At 39.2% G+C, this 23,209-nt stretch overlaps 1 protein-coding gene across 6 annotated transcripts in view; it reads right to left on the reverse strand.

Annotated features, from left to right (window-relative positions):
• Nucleotides 1-8,506: 8,506 nt before the first annotated feature.
• DENND5B (DENN domain containing 5B) overlaps nucleotides 8,507-23,209 on the reverse strand; it is a 187,915-nt gene continuing 173,212 nt past the window's right edge. For all 6 annotated transcript variants that reach the window (XM_079139280.1, XM_079139276.1, XM_079139277.1 and 3 more), the window contains 5 exons: nucleotides 21,955-22,142; nucleotides 19,393-19,475; nucleotides 19,041-19,167; nucleotides 16,905-17,079; nucleotides 8,507-14,055 (listed from right to left, as the gene is read on the reverse strand). In XM_079139280.1, the coding sequence (XP_078995406.1) occupies nucleotides 13,872-14,055; nucleotides 16,905-17,079; nucleotides 19,041-19,167; nucleotides 19,393-19,475; nucleotides 21,955-22,142 (757 nt within the window). In that variant the 3' untranslated portion in view covers nucleotides 8,507-13,871. The remainder of the gene's footprint in view (nucleotides 14,056-16,904; nucleotides 17,080-19,040; nucleotides 19,168-19,392; nucleotides 19,476-21,954; nucleotides 22,143-23,209) is intronic.

The raw sequence follows: 23,209 nt of genomic DNA on the forward strand, positions 1-23,209 counted from the left end.
TATTTGGGTTCAAAGTTCTGGAAGCTGGGAAGGTCAGGGGCATGGGGTCAGCACCAGCTTGGCTTCTGTTGAGGATCTTGTGCTGTATTATAACATGGCAGAAAAATGGGAGGCTAAGTGGGTGCCTGTGGAAAAGGCCGAGTACAGAGGGTAGGTGGCATCATAACCACCTGCTCTTGCAAGACTGAACCTACTCCCACCAGAAAATCATAGTCCCTCTTAATGACTGAGTTACCTTCTCCAGGTTCATCTTCCAACACTGCTACAAGGACACTCACACTTGAACATGAGTTTCAGAGGGGACAAATCATATTCAAACTACAGCAGGGTTGAACTATATTCCTTAAAATTCACATGAAGGCATTCTAAGTCCCTCAGCATCTCACAATATGACTGTATGTGGAAAGAGGATCCTGACTATGTTTTGTGTGTGGGGAGCTGGGGATTGAACCCAGGGCCTCATTTGTGCTAGGCAAGTACTTTACCACTTCCCCAGCCAGAAACAGGGCCTTTAAAGAGATAATTAAGTTAAAATTAGGTCATTAGGATAGGCCCTAATCAAATATGGCTGGTGCCCTTATAAGAAGATGAGTCAGAACCCACATATATGCAGAGGAAAAATCATGTGAAGATGCAGAGAGAAGATGGCGTCTGCCAGCCAAGGAGAGGCTCAGAAGAGCCAACACCTTGATGTCAGACTTCCAGTCCTCCAAAATCTGAGCAGATGAATTTCTGTTGTCTAAGTAACCTAGTCTATAGTACATTGTTAAGGCAGCACTAACAAACTAGGACCTACTTCATCAACTTTGTGGAAGAGTTTGATAGAATTTTCGTTATTTCTGCCTTAAATTTTTGGTAGAATTTACCAGTGAAGTTTTCTGGGACTATAGTTTTATTTGTGAGAAAGTTAACTATAAATCAACTTATTTTAATAGATATAGATGAGTCTGTTTATCTGTTTATTGTTTTGTTTTGTTGTTTTTTAGTACCAGGGACTGAACCCAGGGACACGTAACCACTAAGCCACATCCTAGCCCTTTTTGTATTTTTATCTCCAGTGGGTCTCACTGAGTTACTTAGGGCCTTGCTAAGTTGTGGAGGCTGGCTTTGAATCCTCAATCCTCCTGCCTCAGCTTCCCAAGCCTATGGAATTATAGGTGTGCACTGCTGTGCCCAGCTGTTAATGTGTTTAAAAAATTTTTTTTCCCCTTCATTTAGCATTCTAATATGTCAACACAGAGATGAAAGAAAATGAAAACTAGGCCTGTAATTCTAGCTCCTCAGAGGATGAGGCACATCTTAAGGGTTTTTTGGTTCGTTTTGTTTGTTTTGTGGCACTGGGGATTGAACCCAGGGCCTTGTACGTGCTAGGCAAGCGCTTATCCAACTGAGCTATATCCCCAATCCGATGTAGATCTTAAGATTGAGACTATCCTGGGCAACTTAGTGAGACCCTATCTCAAAATAAAATAAAAGGGTTGGGGATATGGCTTAGTTGTAGAGCACTTAGTGGGTAGAGCTTGCCCAGTATGACCAAGGCTTGGGGTTCAATCGCCAGTACAAAGGGAAGAGAGAGATGATTAAAATGTAAACGTGAAAAACTTTTTACAATTTAATCCACAATTTTATGCGTTTACCTTACATGTCAGTGAAAAATCATCAACTCTTCTGACAACAGGACAACCTGTATGTTGAAAGAATCCAAACATAAACAATTTCATAGACATATACCCAACTATGAAAAGAATTGCTCCCTTGGTATCTTCTCATCTTCTCATTGTTCTTTACTGTGAACTTGTGTACCAACACATTGTTCTCTCAGATAAAGGCCCCTGTACTTTTTTTTTTTTTTTTTTTTTTTTTTCCTTTTTTGGTATTGGGAATTGAACCCAGAGGGGCTTTACCACTGAGTCACTGAGGGCTTTACCAGCCCTTTTTATTATTTTTATTTTGAGAAGGGTCTTGCTAAGTTGCTTAGGGTCTCCCTAAATTGCTAAGACTAGCCTTGAATTTGATCCTCCTGCTTCAGCCTCTCAAGTCACTAGAATTACAGGTGTGTGTCACCACGCTCAGCCCATCCTGTGCTTATTCTTCAGCCCATTTATTTATTCTTCAGTTTGCTCCGGGGCTACATTCATGTAGCCATGGAAGTAAGCCAGGACCTCTCAATAATCTCCTCTAGGGCTAGGGATATAGCTCAGTTGGTAGAGTGCTAGCCTCACAAGCACAAGGCCCTGGGTTCAATCCCCAGCACTGCAAAATAATAATAACAACATCATAATAATCTACTCTAGGATTTATTTTTTTAATTAATGGTACAGGGATTTGGATTTAGGACTTGAATATGCTGCAGAGTTACTCCATCACTGACCTATATTCCAAGCCCTTTTTACTTTGAGAGGGGATTTCAATAAATTGGCCAGGCTGACCTCAAGCTTGTGATCTTCCTGTCTCACTTTGCCTCTCTGGTAGCTGGGATTACAGATGGGTACCACCATGCCCAGTTTAAAGAAAAAAACAAATTTTTTTTTTTTTTTTTGTGGACTGGAGATTGAATCCAGGAGCACTTAACCATGGAGCCACGTCCCCAGCCCTTTTTTATATTTTATTTAGAGACAAGGTCTCACTGAGTTACTTAGGGCTTCACTAAATTGCTGAAACTGGCTTTGAACTCTTGATCCTCCTGCCTCAGCCTCCTGAGCCACTGGGATTACAGGCATGCACCACTGCACCTGGCTTAATATTTAATTTTACCACAACTTGCTATCCAATGATTTGCTTTAAAAAGTTATTAGGAACTGGGTGTGGAGGAACATACCTGTAATCCCAGCAACTCAGGAGGCTGAGCCAGGAGGATCACAAATTCAAAGACAGCCCTAGCAATTTAGTGAGGTCTTAAGCAACTTAGACCCTGTCTCAAAATTAAAAACTAAAAAGGCTGGGGATGTGGCTTAGTGATTAAGCATCCCTGGGTTCAATTCCTGGTGGAAGGAAGGAAGGAAGGAAGGAAGGAAGGAAGGAAGGAAGGAAGGAAGGAAGGAAGGAAGGAAGGAAGGAGGGAGGGAGGGAGGGAGGGAGGGAGGGAGGGAAGGGAGGGAGGGAGGGAGGAAGGAGAGAGAGGGAGGGAGGAAGGAAGAAAAAGAAGGAAGGAATTATTAGGGGTTTGCTTTTTCAGACTCTTTTTTTCTCCACTGGCTAAGGTTTATTATTTTAATCTCCTTTTCAAAGTATTCAAAGTATGTGGATGTTTTAGTTGATACTAAATGGGCCTCAAATTATTATTATAGATTTTGGCAGGATTGATCATTTGATTTAAAAAATGTATTAGTCATCTACCTGCAGAAGGGTGGGAATCTTAATACTTAATTCTTTTAAACATTTTTGATTATTTTGGTTTCACCAGTTTTATATGTGTTAAATAGAATTCCACAGGACTAAAACAAAGTTATAAAGGAAAAATATTAAGCACATTAGCATTTCAAAAGAAAAAAACACAAAATGACAATTTTTAAGTTAACTCTAGTTCAATCTGTTGCTAATCAATCTGGAACTGGGCCAGACTCATTTTAATAATCTTGGGAGGCAGGAAACCTGAGTTCTAATCTTAGTTTTACTACTTAATTGGCTGTGTGACTTGGGAATGCATTTCTTCACCTCTTATGTTTCCAGGTGTCTCATCTTATAACCAGGATCCAGCTATCTACTTCTTTTTAAGTGAGATTTGGTAGTTTATGACTTTAAGAAACACCTGATTCATGTAAATTATGGAATTTACATTATAAAAAATTGTTCCTCTATTCCTTATAATACCATTAGTGTCCGTAGTTATGTCACTTTTTTCATTTTTCATGCTGGTAATTTGTGTCTTATCTCTTTCCCCCAATCAGCCTGGGTAGAGGCTTATCAATTTTATTGATTTTCATAAAGAACCACATTATTGTTTTGCTGATTTTCTCTTATTTTCTATTTCATTGATTTATGTGCCAATCTTTCCAATTTTCTTCTAGTTTATTAAGATAGAAGCTCTTAAGCCAGGCACAGTGGCATATGCCTGTAATCCTAGCAACTCAGGAGGCTGAGGCAGGAAGATAGCAAGTTGAGGCCAGCCTCAGTCACTTAGCAAGACCCTGTCTCAAAGTAAAAATAAAAATGGCAGGGTGTAGCTTGGCAGTAGAATGCTCCTCAGTTAAATCCTCAATACCACAAGAAAAAGAATATATAAAAGCTCTTTAAGACATTTTCTTTTTTTTTTTTTTTTTTTTTTGTGGTGCTGAGGATTGAACCCAGGGCCTTAAGTGCTTGCGATACAAGCACGCTACCAACTGAGCTATCTCTGCAGCCCAAGACATTTTCCTTTTAATGTGGGTATTTGCTGTTATTAATATCTCCTTGAAGGTTGATTTAGATGCACTCCTCAAATTATGATGTACTTTGCTTTTATTCAGTTCAAAATAACTTATCATTTTACTCTTGATTCACATTTTGACACATGTATATTACTCATTTCCAAACAATAACAAATATACTGTTTTCAGATATATTTGTTATTGATTTGACAGGGTCTCGCTGTTACCAAGGCTGGGGTTGAACTCCTGGCTCATGTGATTCTCCTGCCTCAGCTTCCCAAATAGCTTGGACTACAGGAATGTACCCATGCCTGATTTGTTATTGAATATTAATTAAATCTCCTTGTAACTAGAGAACATACTTTGCATCATTTTACATTTATTTACCTTGTTTTTTGATCAAAAATAGTCAATCTTGGTAAATGTTACTTGAGTACCTCAAAGGAAATGTATATTTTGCTATTATTGGGTGGAATACTCTGTAAATATCAATTAGGTCAAGTCAGCTGATCGCAAAGTTCAAATTTTCTGTCTTGACTGATTCTCTATTTGCTTTATCAGTTATGCAAATATTCAGAAATGGATGAACTATCCTATAATTGAGAATCTTTTTTTTTTTTTTTTAGTCGGGGAGGTGCCAGGGACTAAACCCAGGATTGCTTAACCACTAAAACACATCCCTAGTCTTTTTTTAGAAAAACATTGAGGCAGGGTCTTGCTCAGCTGGTTAAGGCATTGCTAATTTGCTAAGGCTGACCTCGAATTTGCAATCTTCCTGCCTCAACCTCCCAAGCTGCTGGGATTATAAGCATGTGCTGCCCCACCCTACTTGTCTATTTGTTATTGATTCTATTCAGGTTCTCTCCATCCCGTGTGTATTTGAAGCTCTGCTATTTTCAAATAGAATGTAAGTGAGAAATCCAGAAAAAGGTTTTTGGTGTTTGTTTTTTGGTGGGGGCTGGTATAAAACTTCTGTGCTCAATTGATCCTCCTACCTTAGCCTCCAGGGTAGCTGGGACTACAGATGTATAACTCTATGCCTGGCTTCAGGAAGGTTTGAGACATTTAAGAGCATGAACTATAAGTAATTAAATGATAGACCTCAGGATTATATTATATTGGAGAATAGGGAACATTTAGTCCACATGCAAGTTCTAATTTGAGTGACTTATTTTTAGACTTTGCAGCCCAGATTAATTGCTCCATCTAGGTTACAGTATCTATTTTAATCAAAGTATAGTGCATGTCAGGATAAAGAATCAGAAGAATTATAAAAAATATTAGGTTGACATGTCATTGTCAACATTTGTCTTTGCCCTACAAAGTGGTCTTTTCCTTTCTTTTTGTGGTGCTAGAGATTGAATTTGGGGTTTTGTTCATGCTAGACAAGTGCACTACTGCTGAGCCATATCTCAGCCCTCTTTTCTTCCTTCCATCCTTTGTTTATTTATTATTTTTAAGTACTGGGGATTGAACCCAAGGAGGCTCTACCATTGCCAGTCATTTTCATTTTATTTCGAGGCAGGATCTAAGTTTCTGAGTCCTGCCTCAGTCTTCCAATTCACTGAGATTACAGGCCTGTGCCACTGTCCGGCTCTTGGATTCATTCTTGACTTTTGTTGCTTATCCTCCACAATCCCTCAGAAAACTCTACGGCTCCAGTTTCAAGACACACCCAGAACTCAACACTTCACCATTTCCATTGCTATTATTGTGGTCTTGTCCATTAGATGGCAAAAGTGTCCTCATTTTAACTGCAATTAATTAATATTTTAAAGGATGAAAATCATATACATCTGGACAAAATTAAAAGAAACATAGTAATGTCTGTAACCTAAGCCACTGCCTCATAACTTTGGGAGACATTTATCTTAGCTTCTCATCTTTACCTCATGCGTTTTTCTTCTTCCTTTCCTTGTTTCCTTCATAATTGTACACAACTAACCCATTTTTGGCATTATCAATTGATCATGTCTCAGGTCTAAAGTCTACTCTTCACTTCCTGCTTAGAAATAAGGGAGCTAGACCCTGTCGTAAACATTTCTGTTTGCCAGCTGGCGTCAGAAGAATGCACTGAAAAGGCACTAGAGGAAGGGCTGGGGTTGTGGCTCAGTGGGCAGAGCACTTGCCAAGCACATGTGAGACTGGGTTTAATCCTCAGCACCACATAAAAATAAATAAAACAAAGGTATTGTGGCCATCTAAAAAAAAAAAAAAAAAAAAAAAGGGCTGAGGATATTGCTTAGTTGGTAGAGTGCTTGCCTAGAATGCACAAGGCCCTGGGTTTAATCCCCAGCACACACACACACACACCAAAAAAAAAAAAGGCAGTGGAGGGAGTTTCTCTTCCTGCTGCTGGTATTCTGCCTTCCATAGGCTCCTGCAGCAGGCAATTTCTGGCTCTTGTGATATTGAATAGCCAGCCTCATCCAGTACCCTGGTTTTTTTTGTTTGTTTGTTTTTTTTTTTTTTTTGGTGGTGCTGATTGAACTCAGGGCCTCAGGCACCACAGGCAAATGCTTTACCACAGGGCTACATCTCCAGCCATCCCTCCACCCCCCATCCCTGCTGGATATAGCACCTTTCCTTGGACTTCTCCTCTCTGGAATTCCCTCCAGTGGTTTCCCAGAAAATTCTAGAGTATGTCACCACTCCTTGGATACTTCCTAGGTATTGAGGGCAAATGCCAAACAAGTCTCTCTGATGCAACATTTCAATAAACTTTGTCATCTACTGAGCCATAGTTATGACCTAATAAAATTTGGCTCAACCTGAGAGGAAAGACCTCTTCTAGATGGCTTTGCCTCAGCCTTTAGGTTAGTGGTTGCTCCCTATACATGCTCTTCTTATATTCTTTATTACTTGATAACAAAGTAAAAATCCTCCATTATTTCAATTTGCTATTGCTTACAATAATTTTACATGTCAACTTGACTAGACCAGGATCCCCAGATATTGGGTCAAACATTTATTCTGGATGTTTAGAAACTGTTTTTTATTTATTTACTTTTGGGGGAGGTACTGGGGCTTGAATCCAGTGGTGCTTTACCACAGAGCGATATCCCCAGATTTGTTTTTTTCCCAGAATTATGAAACAGGGTCTCACTAAATTGCTGGGGGCCTTGCTAAATTGCAAAGGCTGCCTAATTAGAATAAGATATATTTCATGCCTGTATAATGATATCAAAATGACTTATACTGTCATGTATAACTAAGAAGAATAAAAAATAAATAAACTGTAGAGACTGGTCTCGAACTTTCAATCCTCCTGCCTCTTCTCCCAAATTGCTAGGATTATAGACATGTACCATCATGGCCTGCCAAGCTGGGTTTTATCTGGGTGACACAAACATTTAAATTGGTGAACTTGCCAGGCAATTGCTGTAATCCCAGCAGTTTGGGAGGCTGAAGCAAGAAGATTGCAAATTCAAGGCCAGCCTGGACCTGAGTTCCAGTCTCCAAATAAAAAGGGCTAGGGATGTAGCTTATTGATAGAGCACCCCTGGGTTCAGTCTATAGTACTGGGGGGAGGTGGACTTGAAATTTCAAGTAAAGGAGGTGAAGGATATATAGAATAAGTCCCCTATCTGCAGCTGTTCCCCCACCCACCTTGTCTGGGGTAAAATTGAAGCTTTTGTCATTTAAAAGTCCAGGCCTCAGCCAGAAGGAAGGAATACAAGAAACTCACACCTGATCTCCCACCCAACGTGTCAGTTGATCCCAATACAATGAAGCCTAGGAACTACCCTCTTGTCCCACCCTAAATGAAGCCTATAAAATCCAGATCCTTTCTTTAGCCCCCCAGCCATTTTCTACCCGCAAAATGAACCACATTAGGTGTTTGACTGACTGATTCCTCTGCAGAATAAAGGAGTTGCTGATCTGAGGTCTGCTTACCTGCCTCCAGCCTCAGTCTTGTGTGTTAACAGCAGGTTATTCTCCACAAGGTGGGTGCAATCAGTTGAAGGCCTTAATATGACATTTCCCCCTCAAGACTTGATTTTTCTATATGGTTTTTCTCCCTACTCATTCTGGATAACCAGGTGTCCAGCAGGTTTTTTTTTTTTTTTAAACTATATAATGGTTTTGATTATTTTTATTTTTGAAGTCTTTTGCCCTAGGAAGCATTTAGTAAGATTCTCCAATGATGAAGCAAAACAAAGTATCAACCCCACAGTTTTATTTGTAAAGAACAAAGCATGAAAAGTCATATTTAAATGTACTTCAAAATCTGAAAAACCCACGTCAGTTTGCCTGATATGTTAAAGTGCTTAATATCACAATACTTTTTTAAGTGTTATATTTTGTTCAGATGAGAAATAAAGAAATATCCAGTTCTTGATACACTTTGTTAACAATACAAAGGGAAACAATATAATTTAAATGCAGAAATGCTAATTTAAAAAAAAGACACAGGGTACATTTATACATGGCTCAAGTGTAACACAGGAATTTTTCTGTTCTACTCCCCCATTTGATTGACAACAGAATCTCCTTAATATACCTCTCTACTGTCAACCATATTTTGTGTTTAGAATAAAGATTGGGTCCAAAGCCCAAGTACATTCAGGTAATTGGACCAAGCATGATTCCCTCCTACATAACCTAAGGATGTGTGGGACCCCCAAAGGAAAAATTTTATTTGATGAACTTTTTTCACTCTGGCATTAATACCTCAATATGATGCCTTTTGAAGCCAATTTTTACCTCTTCCTTAACAGGTAATCAGCTCTAGTAAGTTTGGGAGGGTGAAGTTCCCCTTGAATTCTTTTTCTTTTTCAGTGGGATTGAAGCTGGGGCCTTGTGCATGCTAGGTAGCACAGTGCTGTACCACTGAGTTGCATCCCAGTCCCACCCTGGACATTTTTTTGAGGGGCGGGGGGCAGGGGGGCAATGTTCCAGGGATTGAACTCAGGGGCACTCACCATTGAGCCACATCCCCAGTCCACCTCCTTGGACTCTAGATCACACTGCAAGGCAGTCTTTTCAAAAAGCTTGGAATTCAGTTTCATACAACAGATTTATAAACCCATTTTAATAGAAATAAGGAACACAGTAGCTTGTTATCCTTTGTAATGGAATAAATTCTTCTACAGGGATTCAAAAGACACATACAACTTCCAAATAGAACTCACTTTATAATAAAGTTGAGAGTTCAAGATCCATTCTCAATCAATGAAGTTGTGTTAATACTGAAACATAAGTAGCTAAGGTTTAGATTGTCCTCTCAACATTGTGAAAAGGATAGACTAATTTCTGTAAACCTGACAGAAAATACTTAGTTCCCTAAATAAAAAAATCTATTAAAAGAAAACAAAACATAATTCTTAGCAGAAGATATTTCATTATGAAGAGCTACACTCCCAAAGCTAACAAATAAATATTTCCCTGGGAATTTGAGGTCCTCAACTCTTGCCTCATGTTTCAAAATACCTTAGGGCGTCAACATATACTACACATAAGTTGTCATATATAATCTTAACCTCTCCTTTCACTAACATTTGCATATAATGCTTTGCTGCCAAAAAAGGAAGTATGAAGAATTCAGTTTTTTCCCTACATCATTTATATAGTGTGACAGAAGTTTGTTAAAATGATAAAAAAGAGAGGAAAAAAAGAAAAAAGCCACGTTAGTGTAAACAACCAGTTACCAAAAAAAAAGTTTTGAAAGTTTATAATAAAATTTAGAGGGAGGAGCTACAGCTAAGGCTCAGTGGTACAGTGCCCAGCATGAGTGAGGCCCTGGGTTTGATCCTCACCAAATAAATAAATAAAATACAGGTATTGTGTCCATCTACAACTAAAAAAATATGAAAAACAATTTAGAGGGAAAGCCAAACCTTTGCAAATGTCAGGTCTCCTCTACCACATTTTTCTTCCCAGTGGGAAACGGGCTGAGGCAAGGGTTGGGAGGCTTCCATTCTGGGCAGCTCACTTTTCCAAGCTAGAGCTGTGTTTCAAGCCACCTCATGCTGAGCGCCACTTCTTCTGCTGTACTGGGGACTGAACCCAGGGCCTCAAGCCTGCTAGGCAAGTGCTCTAACACTGAGGTATGTCCTCAGTCATGGCAATTTAAGTTTTAAACAATTTCTTCCAAAGCCATTGTTATGTGAAAATCTTAATTATGGCCCCAGGCGTTGACTTCTAATTTATTTGGAGGGAAAAGGACAAATAGAAAATTTATTTTTATTTACTTTATGGTATGATTCTAAAGCAATATACTAATTTTAAAAATTAACATAGCTGGGCTGCAGTTGTAGCTCAGTGGTAGAGTACTTGCCTAGCACACGTGAGGTACTAGGTTCAGTCCTCAGCACCACATAAGTAAAATAACGGTATTGTGTCCATCTACAATTAAACATATTAAAAAAAAATTAACATAGCACAAAGGATATCTCTAAGTGGTTATGGTCCTTCCAAAAGTCAGGTGAGTGGGAGCAGTGGAGCACGCCTGTAATCCCAGCAATTCCAGGGGCTGAGGCAGGAGGATCTCAAACAATTTAGCTCAGTTTTGAACAACTTAGTGAGATCCTGCCTTAAAATAAAAAATAAAAAAAGTCCTGGGGATGTAGCTTGGTAGTAAAGTAAGTAGCTCTGAGTTAAATCTCTCGTACAGAAAACCCCCAAAAAGTCCATGTGAAAAGGTTCTGCTCACTGGTATGCTCAAAACGTTTTGGGATTAACTCAGAGATAGTCATAAGCCGTAAGACTTTTATTTCTTTATAATTGTACTAGATGACTTCATTAGCTGAAGCATTCTTTTTATTCATCAAACTTGGATCCTAGGGACTTTATGCTGTTCCTTATTATTAATTTATTCTGAAAGGCTATCCACTGGTCTAGTCAAAACAGTGGGCTGTGGGCCATTCAAGTAGACCACAAGTGGCCCAAATGTGTGCAGAGGGGCTGTGTCACAGGGACAAGCACAGGTGCCAGAGGTGACTACAGGGCCTAGCTGAGAGGATGTATGTTATTTTAACTGGTTCTCCCCTCACCCTTCTCTCATTTTCTTTCTTTTTTCCTTTGGTAACAGGGACTGAGTCCATGGACACTCAACCACTGAGCTATATCCCCAGTCCTTTATTTATTTATTGTTCTTCTGAGATAGGGACTTGCTAAATCACCCAGGCTGGCCTCAAACTTGCCATTCTCCTGCCTCGACTTCCTGAAAAGCTGGAATTATAGTAATTTTGTTACAGTTATACTATACAAAGTGGGATGAAACTTTATCCTTAACTTCCATAATTTGTGTGTGTATGCATGTGTATATAAGATATCATTACTTTTGGTACTACTTTTTTATCCACAGGCCCCAAATGCATCTTTATTACTGGTTTTGTAAACAGATATAATTTCTAATAACTTAAGGGCAATATGTCAAAAGAAATATTAATAAAGTTTCTGGTTGCTCAGAATGGTCAGAAGCATGGTCTTATGGAAAAGGTAACAAGAATAAAACCCTGGATTGGGTCACCAATAGTTTCTGATCACTAAGGTAGGAGACCAGGTGAAACAGGTTATGGATGTCTTTAATAACAGACTTCCTGTATCCCTAGGATAGCCAAGCCATTGTAGATACAGTCTAAAGTAAACCAACTTCTGGTCTACCCAGGTCACCCAGAACCCACCTTCTTAAGCCCTTTTGCATAGGTTTCATGTGAAGCCTCCAATGACCCTGTTCTTCAAGTATAAAGCCACATGCCAAAAAAGGGCTGTTTCTTAGCTGCATACAGTGTTTGATAAAGGAAGTTGAGGCACTTGTTTCACTAATTTCTTCCTCCAGGAAATAAGGGAAACAACACTGTTGGCTACAGCCCAGGACCTTCAGGTTGCACAAGGATCCTAAGAAGCCATGGTTTGGCTTTGCAGCCACAGTTGGGAATAAAACCTGGAGGTCTGCTGAGGCAAACTCACTGTTAACAATGTGCCAATCCCTAATTAGAATTAGGCGACCTACCAGAAGATGAAGACTTAAGGTAACTAGCTAGCAGTATGTTTACTTAACTTCTTTATAAACTATTGAATTGGAAAGTTACAAGTCTGGTCTTTCAAAACTGCTGCCTCTTGTTTCTTGTTTCATTTCCATTTTGTCAGCCTGTGCTGCAGTGGCTTCAAACTTCTCTGGGCCAGTTGTTTTACATTATTACCCCTTCTTACAAAGGAACATAAAGCTTGCCCTGAAACACCCAGAAAGGGTTCATTCTTTTTCTCCCCTTCTGTTATTTGCATTATCATGGTCAACAAATACTTTCACAAAAACATTCCAAGCCACCCAGAGCCCTCCTCCTTCTTAGACATTCCTTCCATTTCCTGAAGGGGGATGGGCATGCAGAGGGGGGTGGTTGGAACCTAACAGAGCTGGCTATCCTTAAGAGGTAAAGGACCACTGCAAAATTTAGATGGCCAAATTAAAGTGCGGAATCAAGTTGCTATTTGTAGTTCTTATAACTATGAGGCTAACACTTTGAAATTCATATCTCCCTAAAGTACCTCAAATAACAAGAATAAAAATGCCAAGAATGAAGTCAGTCTAGTCTAATCTTTCCAAAGTGCAAAGAAGTTATAATCCCATAATTTTAACACACTTCTCAGGGCTTCCTGTGTTCTTTCCAGTTCAGTCAAGCTCCTGGGGTCTGGTATTTAAAATACTTGAATTAACTGGGTAGGGGTGGGGGCGGGGGGCATATCTGTAATACAAGGGACTCAGGAGGCTGAGGCGGGAGGAACAAAATTTCAAGACTGGCCTCAACAATTTAGTAAGAACTTCTCAAATAAAAAATAAAAAGTGTTGGGGATGTGGATGAGAGGAAATGTGCCCCTGGATTCAATCCCCAATACCAGGAAAAATAAAAGAGAAAAGGAAATGCTTGAATTATATCTTTACCTTGTGTGGACTAAATTTTTTTTCCCCTAAAAGGTTGGAAAAGTGACTCACTTCAAATACATAAAGCCGTTTATAACTTAAAAGATACAAGTGAGGACTATCCCACAGTAGGTAAAACTGCAAACATTCACTATACAAAGGGTCAACACAGGATGGATGCTACTACATACAATGTCCTCTGGGTTCCTTTGTGATACCTACAGGAGAAAAAAAAAAAAAAAAAAAAAAAAAAAAAAAAGCCCAACTGGGTTGCACCATATTTACATAGTTTACTGGCTTCTTCCTGACTAGCACCACTCTTCCCCCTAGTCCCCAACATTTTCAAACTGCTTATTTTAAGTCACAGGAATATTCAATCTAAGAAAAGTATCTTATTAGAGTAATATAATTTCTTAAAGAAGATAGCATATTTACACACATCTAACACATGAAAATATTCTATTTTATACTAAATTCCAGGTTCAAATGAACTACAATACGGCATTTTGCCTTGTCTGCAGAGTGAAGATCCTTCAAATTGGGACATACGCTGGGGTGCCCCCTGCAGTGACTCACTACTGTCAGACAAGTCCAAGTCTATCCCACAGATGGGGAAGGTTCAGAAGTCAGAGGTTTGGATTGAGAATTTCTGGACAGTTGGTTTACACATCCACTCCTTTGATGAGCGATCCTTCCAAGACTATGGTGAAGTCCTGAATGGTCTGCAGAATTCGGATGAGGGAGTTGACGGTCATGCGGTCTCGCAGAAGGGCACTCTCCTCGTACATTCGAGTGATGGCAGGACACTCAGCTAACAATGGAATCCACTGAGGCAGCAGGTGATCTCTACAGACCAAACAGAAATGATTCCTGAGCACCAAGAGAGAGCCTCACTGCACAACAACAGACATACTGGTGTTTTCATCTGGGAAGGTATGGGGCTGAATGGTACAAGCTCCAGCTAAGCTCTGAGGTCAACAGAGCGGAAGCCAAAACCAAGAATGTGGAGATTCACTGATAAAAAGATTGTAATCAGAGTGTAAAGCTACTAGGAAAATCCACCAGATTCTAAAAGTACACCAAAAAGTCTATGCATATTGAAGAAATTCTCTTATTTTACCTTTTTTTTTTGGTACCAGGGATTAAACTCCGGGGCACTTTACCACTGAACCACACAGCCAGTCCTTTTTATATTTTTATTTTGAGACATGTTTTCATTAAGTTGCTTAGGGCCTCAATAAGTTGCTAAGGCTGGCTTTGAGGTGTGCACCACTGCAGCCAGCATGCTTTCACCACCTTTAAAAAGAGGTGTGTGTGTGTCGGGGGGCACTGGGGGTAGCTCAGCTGATAGAGTTCTTGCCTTACAAGCACAAGGCCCTGGGTTCAATCTCCAGCACCGCAAAAAAAAAAAAAAAAGGTAGGGGACAGGGCTTGTTGGCAGATGCCTGTAATTCCAGTTATATGGGATGCTGAGGCAGGAAGATAGCAAGTTCAAGTTCAGCCTGGGCAATTTAGTTAGATCCTGTTTCAAAATAAAAAAATACAAAGGATTGGGGATGTATCTTGATGGTCGAGCCCACCTGGGTTTAATCCCAGTACTGAAATAAATAAACAAATAAATAAATAAAATGATAATAATAATAAAAAGAGGTAGGGGGCCTAGGAGCGTGGTACAGTGATAAAAGTGCTTGCATAGTATGTAAAAGGCCCCAGCACCACCAAACAACAACAACCACAAGAACAACAACCAAAAAAGAGGTGGAATGTAATTTCCTATGTCTTTTTTTTTTTTTAAACAAGGGTAATATTCTGTGGCAAGGCCTGCCAGAATATATTGACCTTTTAGGAAGACAGACTACATTAAATAGTAGGGATTTCCTTTAAAAACAAATAACAACGACAAACTCACCTTGAGGAACAAGATCAAAATAGAAAAACATAAGTAGATTTTATAACCCAGAAGAGGGTTTGTACTGATGAGATAAATCAGAACAGTACAGAGATAAAGATCATACTCAAGAAAAACTTTAAGAGAAGTTGAAATTGGTCCCCTTTTATTAAGAAAGACAGAACTTTCTTCTTTGAACTGCTGTTTCATTATGACAGGGTCTCCTTCATTGTTTCTGATCACACCTGACACTGGCAATCTGTTGCTAAGTACCTAGAACATCTTCACTGAGCATCCTCAACATGCCTTTCTATGACAAGCACAACCATCTATAGAAAGATTCATAAATCATTTAATTTATTTTGGAAATAGTAATGAGGCTTTGTATCATAGCCATTCTGACTCTCTTGGGGCTTTCAAAGTTTGTGAGAAAACAAACATTATATCAATAACTTCAAAATAAAAGGATTCTTAAGGTAATTCTCAGAATTGTTTTAAAACAACAGAGTATACAGTTCCACTGGGGATTGAACCCAGGGCCACTTTACCACTGAGCTACATCCTCAGCCCTTTGTTATTTATTTATTTTTAAAATTTTGAAACAGAACCTCTCTAAGTTGCTGAGGATCTGGCTAAATTGCTTAGGTTAGCCGAGGTACTTGCAACCCTCCTGCCTCAACCTCCAGAGTTGCTGGAATTACAGGCCTGCACCATGATGCCCAGCTCCTATGTGTCATTTTCAAAAAACAAAGGGTAGGGCTGGGAGTAGACCTCAGTGGTAGAGTACTTACCTAGCATATGCAAGGCCAAGTTTGATTCTCATCACTACAATAAACAAGGAGTATGAAGCTGGGTGTGGTGATGCACACTTGTAATCCCATCAACTCAGGAGGCTGAGACTAGGAGGACTGCAAGTTTGAGGACCACCTTGGTAACTTAGTGAGATCCTTTCTCAAAAATAAAAAAGGGCTAGGGATTGTAGGTCAGTATTTGAGCACCTGTGGGTTCAATGTTTCAGTATCGCAAAAATGAATGAATGAATGAATGAATGAATAAACTGGTAGGAGATAATCTTAAAAGAAAAGATGAGCTGGGTGCCGTGGCACATGTTTGTAATCCCAGCAGCTCTGGAGGCTGAGGCAGGAGGATCCCGAGTTCAAAGCCAGCCTCAGCAATGGTGAAATATTAAGCAACTCAGTGAAACCCTGTCTCTAAATGAAATACAAAATAGGACTGGTGATGTGGCTCAGTGGTTGAGTGCCCCTGAGTTCAATCCCTGGTACCCCCCTCCCCCCCCCAAAAAAAAGAAAAAGAAAAAAAAGATGACATTTATATAGAAAAAATTCCACAATATTATTTTATTCATAGCAATATGGTGGTATATTACATAAGGTCTACACAGTAAATATACATGTATGGCTGGTGTGTCTAATTATCTACCAACCTACTTATTATCTATTTACTTATCTTTGGAGCCAGTACAAAGAAAAGGTTGAGAGTCTGGATGGAAGCGTGGGACTGGATGTGAATTGGCTTTCCTTTCTTGCTGCAATACTGGGAAAATTTGCTAACTCATCTGTGCTTCATTTATTTCCTATTTTCTCACCTACAGAATGGGAAGATCAGTTGCTACTTCATGTGGTGGTAGTAGTGAAGTAATAGGAGGGTACCCAGAAAATTAGTCTCATAATAGAAGGTGAAATGATAGAAACTCAGGATCTGGGAGTGGCGTGATCTGATATAACCCTTTCTGGACTCCTGTTCAACATGTAACAAACATAAGGAAAATAAAAAACTGCTTGTATACCGTGTTCCAAGGCAAACTAAAATCTGGAATTTGCCATCCTTCCCAATGTTTCTGGGTGCAGTATTAATAGCATTTACATAATGGCAGAACGTTTTGCAGGATGATTTGTGGATAAGGACATCATCTTCATTGTCCAGAATCTGGTCTGGGGTTTCAAAATAGGTAACCGCTTTCTCTGGGGAAGCAAAGCAGAATCAAGTTTCACAATACAGTCAACAATCTATAGACAGACTCATCATTTAATTTATTTTGGAAATAGTAATGAGGCTTTGTATCATAGCCAGTCCCAAAGCCAAAATCATTACACTGGTTTTAAAATGAATTCGAGAGATTCAAATTTCATGGCAGAACAGTATATTCCCAGAAATTTATTTCCTATTCAAAACTACATTCTAGAAGCTTAGAAAGTTTACTTAATATCTTTGTGAAATAAAATTGGCAAAAAAGAAAAAAAAAGAATCTTGTAAGACTGGAACCTTTCAGGAATCTATGATAGACCAGTTGTTAAGATGGTGCCTTCTGTTCTAAATGACTGCCTAACACTTTCCACAAGATCCTTGAAATGGATCTGATTGAGTAAACCTGAGGAGGAAAGTTGGATATACACATTGGAGTCAGGACCAGAAAGAAAAAAAGTAAAAATCACTCTCGGGGCTTAGGTTCTGTAATTTTCCTTTTTTTAAAGGCCTGAAAAATCTGAGTTAGGTAAAATCAATAACTACTTTATCTAGGCCTTACTTATTAAACACAAAATGATTAACTGCCCCTTTAAAGAAACTGGGAATTCTAGAAGAACTGCATACCAAAAGAAAAAGCACAAACCTTAGCAGGCTAGAGCAGCACATTCCAACAGAACTTTCTGCGATGATGGAAATGTTCTATATTGACAAGGTTCAATTTGGTTGCCACTAGACACATGTGGCTACTGAGTATTTGGGAATGTGGTCACAGTAAAACTAAAAAAGCAAATTTTAAATTTAATTTAAATTAAATCCACCTTAGTTTAAATAGCCATGGGTGGCTACTGGTTACCATACTGGACAGCACAGAACTAGTGAAGTTCTTTTTTTCAGTTGTTGATGGACTCTTATTTTATTTATATATGGTGCTGAGAATCGAACTCAGGGCCTCACACATGCTAGGCAAGTGCTCTACCAATGAGCCACAACACCAGTCCTAGAGAAGTCCTTTTAAAAAGAAAGAAATTAGCTGGGTGTGGTATTGCATACCAGTAATCCCAGGTATTTAGGAGGCTGGGGCAGGGGGGCTACAAATTCAAGTTCAGCCTGGACAATTAAGTAAGACCCTGTCACCAAAAAAAAAGTCTGGGGATGTAGTTCAGTACGTGCCTAGATTGTATGAGGCCCTTGATTCAATACCCAGTGTCAGAAAAAAAGGAAAAGAAAAATAGATTCGTGGGTGTGTATTTATAAATTATATGACATCACTCCTCATCTTAAAGTCTTCTAATGGCTTTCAGAATAAAGGCCAAAGTTTTCCTAATGGCTTAGAAGTCCCTGGCAATAAATACCCCACTTCTTCCACCAATCTCCTACTCTCTATCTCACTGGCCTTCTTGTGGTTCTATAAAAAGGCTACACTTCCACCTAGGGGCTTTTGCACTGGCAGTTCTTTCTACCAGATTGCTCTCCCAGATATTCATATGACTCAGTTTGTTACCTTGAAGTCTGAGTTCAAATGTCACCTTTTCAACAAAGTCTATGAACATCCCATTGAACAGAGCAATCTCCAGTTCACTTCCTTTCACCCTGCTCAATTTTTCCCAAATCAAAGATCACCTTCCAGTATACCATATGAATTATGTATTTCCTAAAGATAAATTTATGTATTTTATGTATTGTTTGTTCCCCCATCTCCACCAGAGTATGTTTGTCAACTTTAGAGATTTCTGTCTGTTCTGTTTATTGACATCTCTCTTGAGCATCTAGAACAGTTTAGCATATTGTATGTACTATAAATGTTTGTTGAATGAATGAAAAAGAGTGCTTATTTGATACTTGTTTTAAAAAACATACTCCTTTATCACTAACCTTTATTTATTCAAATTCTTGGATTTCTTAATTTTCTAAGAAACATTTAAATTGTATCATAATAACATATATCTGCTTAATTTACCTACGAAGTCCCAGATGAAGACATTCTTGTGAAAGATGCGGGCGGATTTGAACCCATGGTGGAAAACTTGTTCAAGTGCAGCAACCAGGCCATTTTCTCCACAAAGCAAAACTGTAAGGCTTCCTCTCTGTGAAGCATAACACATAGTGCCAAAGGAAAAACTGTTGCCTCTATGCTTAAGAAAAACACTAGGGAAACAATTAAGCGCTGAGGATGGCTATGGGAAGCATGTTTTTGCAGCTATTAAAAAGCTAACACTCGAAAATTAAGGTATACCCCATATTGCTTTATGTATCACATGTAAAAATGGCTTTAAAACTCCCACTACATGAAGTTATATAGCCCATGATACCTCTTTTTCAGGTTTATGAAAATGTTTCACAATATTGTTCACAGCTTCTCCAATTCCTTCTTGAATCTGTCCAGCATTGGGTTCTGTAAAATAATGAAGAGGGGCTGCATTCTCATGCCAAAGAAATAAACCAAAGTACTATGGGATAACCAACCATGTTGGTCTCTCTGGGAATCACTTCACCAGACCAGGCTGGCTTTGCCAGGGGCTCCACGAAACTTACCTCTGAAGAGTCCGACCAAGTGGGAGGTATCTTGGTACAATGAAAAATGACCCAAGAATTTGATTCCTAATTCAAATCCCAGCATTACCACCTGCAATTTATGACCCAAACCAAGCGTCTAACTTTGTTTGATTCTTTCAACTAAAAATGGAAAAATATACATCTTACTGGGAACACTGAATAAGATATTAGGTATAAACCACCTGACATGGTGCCTGCTACCCAGTGATAGTAAGTTTCCCGATCTGAGGAGTGAGGTGGGGATGGACCCCATCATCATTCCTCAGATGCTCCCTTATTTTACCTACTTCCCAAGGCCCTGAACAGACCCAGCCTAAGGCTTATGGGGCTTGAATGGCTAACCTGGAGTGTGAAGTTTAGCTGCTGTGTTAAAGTAAGGGGAAAATGTTAAGTACCCTGTAGCAACCCAATTGGAACCTCAGGACTCTTCCCCTTCCTGTATATTAAGTCGTGTCTACTTCATTTTCCAAGTTAGCAGTTGCTCATCTAGGCTAAAAAAGAGAGGAGAAGGAGGTGATGGGTGAAGGAGCGAAGGAGGGAGAGAGCGAGCTTGTGTGCTTAGTGAGCTGCCTGAATGGGACCTAAACTATCTTTACCCATTATATTAAGAATGATTAAAAGAAAAGAAAAAAAGTAACAGATTTCATCCAGGGTCAGAAGTAGGTAACAGGAGAAAAATCAAACATTTTGGTGCATATTTGTGATAATTAAGTATTAGATCTAATTTATTTACTTCACTAAAAGGGAAAACACTACTAACCTACTAACTGTATTATTTAAAAGTCTTAATTCATACTACTGGAGGATCTTTTTTTTTTTTTTTTAAACAGAAAACAGTCCAGTCCTTTAGGTAAAATTCAAGTATGTTTTTCCTATACCAATGCATAAAAATTGTTGAACTGGAAATGCCTTATGTTTGAAGAGCGATACTGTGATCTTTCCAGCTCTTAGAAGTTTTTCTACCCAGCAGTGTTTTTTCCACTTTTATCTTTCTCTGAATATTTTCTTTTAAATATTAAGTCTATTTTATAGGCTTTCATTCATTCATTCCAAAACAGCCCTAAACTAATCAGTAATATTTTGATGGATTTAAAACTTTTAGTTCTCTGAAAATCACCTTGTACATCTTGTGAAAAAAATACTGTCATCCATCAGAGTCTTGAATTATCTAAAAATCTGGGCTTACTGAATAAGGAAAGAAAATATGAGCAAAAATGGGAAAAAATGGTAGGTGTGTGGTGGTTCACGCCTGTAATCCCAGCAATTTGGGAGGCTGAGGCAGTAGAATCACAAGTTTCAGGATAACCTCAGCAACTTAGCAAGACCCTGTCTCAAAATAAAAAAATAAAAAGGGTTGGGGATGTAGCTCAGTGGTAGAACAACCCTGGGTTCAATCCCCAGTACCAAAAAACCCAAAGAAAATAGTCAAACTATGAAACTGGATTAATTCAGAACTGCAATAAATTTGGATGGAAGTGAAATCTACTTTTTATATTTTGATTTTTTTTGGGAGGGTGGGGTGGAATGGGGACAGTGCTGGGGATAAAACCCAGGGCTTTAAGCATGGTAGGCAACCATTGTGCTACTTCTCTAGCTCTGAAATCTACCTTTTTTTGGGGTACGATGGATTGAACTTAGAGGCACTTGACCACTGAGTCACATCCCCAGCCCTATTTTGTATTTTATTTAGAGACAGGGTCTCACTGAGTTGCTTAGGGCCTTGCTAAATTGCTGAGGTTGGCTTTGAACTCTCCATCCTCCTGACTCAGCCTCTCGAACCACCGTGATTATAGGCATGCGCCACTATACTTGGCCTGAAATCTACTTTTTAATTAAGTTAGGTAAATCAATTGTTTTTAAACTGGGGATTGAACCCAGGGTCTTGTACTTGCTAAGTACTATTCTACCTCTGAGCTATACCCCCAGTTCCTTTACTCCTTTTTAAAGTCCCTTCTCCCCAAATAATTTTCCTCATTTTCTTCTTACTATCTTTGCCATAATTCATTAGTGCAACAGTTTATTTATTTATTTATATTTTGGGTGAAATCACCACATCAAGCCTACAACATCTGAAGTACACTGGAAAAAAAAAAAAAAATTGGTGGTGTGCGCTGGTGCATGCCTGCAATCCCAGTGGCATGGGAGGCTAAGGCAGGAGGATCGAGAGTTCAAAGCCAGCATCAGCAACTTAGTGAGGCCCTAAACAACTTAGCGAGATCCTGTGTCTAAATAAAATATAAAAAAAGGGCTGGGGATGTGGCTCAGTGGTTAAGAGCCCCTGGGTTCAATCCCTGGTACCAAACAAACAAACTACTTACTGGCAGTTTTTCCTGTTAGTGAAGTGATGCTCAGTCTTCTAGCTGTGGTGGGTGATTTCTGCTGGGGTGGAGTCCGACACTGCTTTACCAGATCCTCATCTGATGCTGATGTCATCAATTCTCCAATAAGAATTCTCTCCAGGCTCCCATCATCAATGCCTTTTCCTAGCCAACGCCCACATGGGAATCTGAGAGGGCAGAAAAAACTTTCGAATCACCAACTTTTTAAAACTAGTTTTAATGAGAGGTTTAAAAAATGGCACCATGGGTGAAGCTTATCATTTCAGTGTGTCTAGGGTGGGCTGGGGATGTACCTCATTGGTAGACCACTTGCCTAGCATGTATGAGGCCCTGGGTTTAATCGCCAATATCAAACACACGGAAAAAAGCCTGCGGGCTGCCTTTATTTATGAAAATTTCAAAAATAAAGAAAAGCAGAGAATGGTATATTAGACACCCATATTTTTTTTTAATCACAGGCTTAAGTTTTGACATGTGCTTCATTTTCTAGTTGTTAAGCATTTTATTTTTTACTTTTTGTAGTCCTAGGCTTTGAACCCAGGGCCTTGGGCATGCTAGGCAAGCACACTACCATTGAGATACACCCCTCTTATTAAGTATTTTAAAGAAAATTATGACATTGGATGTTTCATTCCTATAAACACTTCAGTATGAATCTCTAAAATGTAAGGAAAGTCTTCTACATAGCCACAAATTGTTATCACATGATCTCAAACTAAAATAATTCTTTAGCTGGGCATGGTGGCGTATGCCTATAATCCCAGTGGCTCAGGAGGCCGAGACAGGCAGATAGAGAGTTAAAAGCCAGCATCTGCAAAAGCAAGGTGCTAAGCAACTCAGTGAGACCCTGTCTCTAAATAAAATACAAAATAGGGCTGGGGATGTGGCTCAGTGGCTGAGTGCCCCTGAGTTCAATTCCTGGTTACCCACCCGCCAAAAAAAATTATTTGATATTTTCCTATATCTAGATTCTGTATTAAGATTCTCTGATTAGTTTGGGAAAGAATATTTTCTTCTTTCTTCCTTTCTTTTTTTTTTTTGTACTGGGGATTGAACCCAGGGACACTACCACTGAGTGACATCTCCAGCCTTTTTCATTTTGAGACAGATCTAAGTTATTTAAGGTCTCACTAAGCTGCTGAGGCTGGCCTAGCACCTGGGATCTTCCTGCTTCATACTCAAGAGTTGCTGGGATTACAGGAATGCTCCACTATGCCCGGTGGAAAGAATATTT

The sequence above is a fragment of the Sciurus vulgaris genome (genome assembly GCF_902686455.1).
Source record: "Sciurus vulgaris genome assembly, chromosome: 5".
Taxonomy (NCBI): Eukaryota; Metazoa; Chordata; class Mammalia; order Rodentia; family Sciuridae; genus Sciurus; species Sciurus vulgaris.